The 2,434-nt window shown below is 36.4% G+C and overlaps 1 protein-coding gene across 1 annotated transcript in view; it reads right to left on the bottom strand.

Moving 5' to 3' along the window:
• Positions 1–6: 6 nt before the first annotated feature.
• Positions 7–2,434, bottom strand: part of LOC112524416 (GTP-binding protein TypA/BipA homolog) — a 20,131-nt gene continuing 17,703 nt past the window's right edge. Inside the window, exons 11-12 of the mRNA XM_025134210.1 lie at positions 1,467–1,521; positions 7–1,374 (exon numbers count right to left, since the gene is read on the bottom strand). Of these exons, the coding sequence (XP_024989978.1) occupies positions 1,228–1,374; positions 1,467–1,521 (202 nt within the window). The 3' untranslated portion in view covers positions 7–1,227. The remainder of the gene's footprint in view (positions 1,375–1,466; positions 1,522–2,434) is intronic.

The raw sequence follows: 2,434 nt of genomic DNA, 5'->3' as shown, positions 1-2,434 counted from the left end.
TCATCAGAAATCAGATTCTGACTTCCTTTGTTTTAAATTTTATATATAGAGTTTCCATGCAAGTGAATTCTTTCATCAGAAATCAGATTCTGACTACCTCATACCGACAGGACTGTAACAGTAGGAGGGGTGGTTGTTGGCGTGAGAAGGAGTGTATGAGTAGGTTAATCGTGTTTGTATAAGGGAAATTACCAATATAACAAAATGACAAGACAATAAAGGTTAAGTGAAACGTCACTAATATGCTGACACATAGTTTCTAATGGTTACTAATGGAATAACTGATAAGATTTCAGCGGACATGTCGGTACAAATTTCAGGTTTGATCATGACTGATGTTTTTCGGTTCCTTAATCATTCCAAGTAGTCTATGTACGACTTGTAATTGAGTAATTTTACATGATTGATAATGCATCTTTGAAATCAAAGAATATTGAAAAAAAAATGTCTTCCTCCCTTGCAAACAGCTTGATGCACTATCTCCCTTCAACCCTTTGAGCGAAATGCGGCAAAAGGAAGGAAAATCCACAAATGAAAGGCTTTCATAAAAATTCTCGTAGATGATGGACTCCCGTGAAAAACATCGGCGTGCGTGTAAACGAGGTGGAGGTAGGGGTGCAGAGACAGCCAGGAGGTTTGCCTAGAAGCAGCCACCCTTGAAAGAGTGCGTAATAACTCACTGATCGAAATGTCAATCCGTTTTCTTACATTTATTCCTATTCCAAGGCAAGGATTCAAGAATCCCTTAATCCAAATCAAGGAACTATTCATACCTTGTCCTCTGTTCTTGGAGCAGAAGCTATTTGTTTGGCTTTACATCCGTCCCAAGGTATTTCTCTTGTTTCTCTTGCTATTGAAATATCTTCAATTTTTATGCATAATTGTATATGATGTTTGGCGTTGGAGTTCAATCTATTGAATACTAAATGTAGAAGCAAACAGCCTTTTCTAAAGTAACTAAGAACGCCCCAATAGCCCAAAGCTGCAGCACGGCCCAATAACTCCAATTCAACTCAAAAACATGGTTGAAGTTATTGGTATCCCACAACTTTGAACTTATAAGAACCTCACATATCTACTTTACTATCCATGCGGGACAGGTTGTTACAAGTGATAACCTTTTCTTATTATTGTCACTGTTGTTTGGCTGCAAGATTTTATGATTGTTGGAAACCATATTACTTCAACCACATTAGTGAAAACAAGACCATACACAAAATGAGGGAATTAACAAAAAATGATCACTAACCTTGAAGGACACGTTAAGGTCATTCTACTCCTGCCAAAGTTTCCTGGGACGGGTCCCATGTCGGTAACCTCAGCTCGTCTGTGAGAAAGTGCTTCCATTACCAACCCCACATGCTCTTCATTCACCTGAAATCAATAATCGTACAAGACATGAATGTGAAGCTAATATCATCATTAGAAGGGAAATGGTAAATCTATGAGTGCATCTGCTTTCCCACCTCAATAGTTACTTCCTCAATCGGCTCTAGCTTCACACCATTCTCAAATTTGTACCTGACACGATGGTAGAAATTGATCAGAAAAAAATAGAAACTTAAAAAAATGACGATAGAAATTGATCAGAAAAAATGAAAAACTGCAGCAGCAAATCATGGTGGTCCAGTTGTAATGTTGCCGGGTTGTTGGGTCAACACACATGCAATTAAACACCAACAATAGGCAGGTCAGAGACACAAGTGTAAGCAGCAGCGAGATGCTTAATTTTATGATCTATTTTTTCAATTTATCAATCTGTTCAACGAACAACATATAAGGCTTCTCCGGTTTTCCCGTATTTTGGGTTCTTTTTCGAAGCAAAGTCTTTCACCTGTAGGCTTTGTCTCACTTTCACCAACAGTGTCTGCTAAATCGTTAACTAGTAGCTTGTAACACCCCAATTCCTACTTTGGGTGTCGTTACCTTCTTATTGATACTACTAAGTCTTGTATATGAACTTGAAATTTAACTTTATATATAAAACTTAGCTTATGATTACACAGAGTTCAAATACTAGCAGAAACTTAACACAATAGCTTATAATACAACAAAATTTTGCTATTGATTAGAACAATACTTCATCATGCTATCCTTCTTTACTCCTTCCTGAGATGCATACATGAGATACTTAAGCTAAGAGCTTAGTAAGTAGTTATGGTTTCATGAATAAACAATTTTCATGATGCTTAACATTTTGCAAATAGTTTCGCTAAGACTCTTGATCATGAACAAAAATAATCTTTTTATCATGCATTAACATTCTTTTGAGATCTCACTTGAAACATGTAAGTATGCCATACCTATCTTGAGGTTTGCTAACCCCCCGGGTTCATAAAGGCTGCCCCATAAAGGCTGTAATATTCAGGTTTTGAGTTATGAGTTAAGATTTTGGATTTTATATATATATGTATATATATATGTATATATATAT

Source organism: Cynara cardunculus (genome assembly GCF_001531365.2).
Source record: "Cynara cardunculus var. scolymus isolate 2C chromosome LG 13, CcrdV1, whole genome shotgun sequence".
Taxonomy (NCBI): domain Eukaryota; kingdom Viridiplantae; phylum Streptophyta; class Magnoliopsida; order Asterales; family Asteraceae; genus Cynara; species Cynara cardunculus.
Note: the sequence above shows the minus strand (reverse complement) of the source record. Positions and strands in the feature narration are given on the sequence as shown.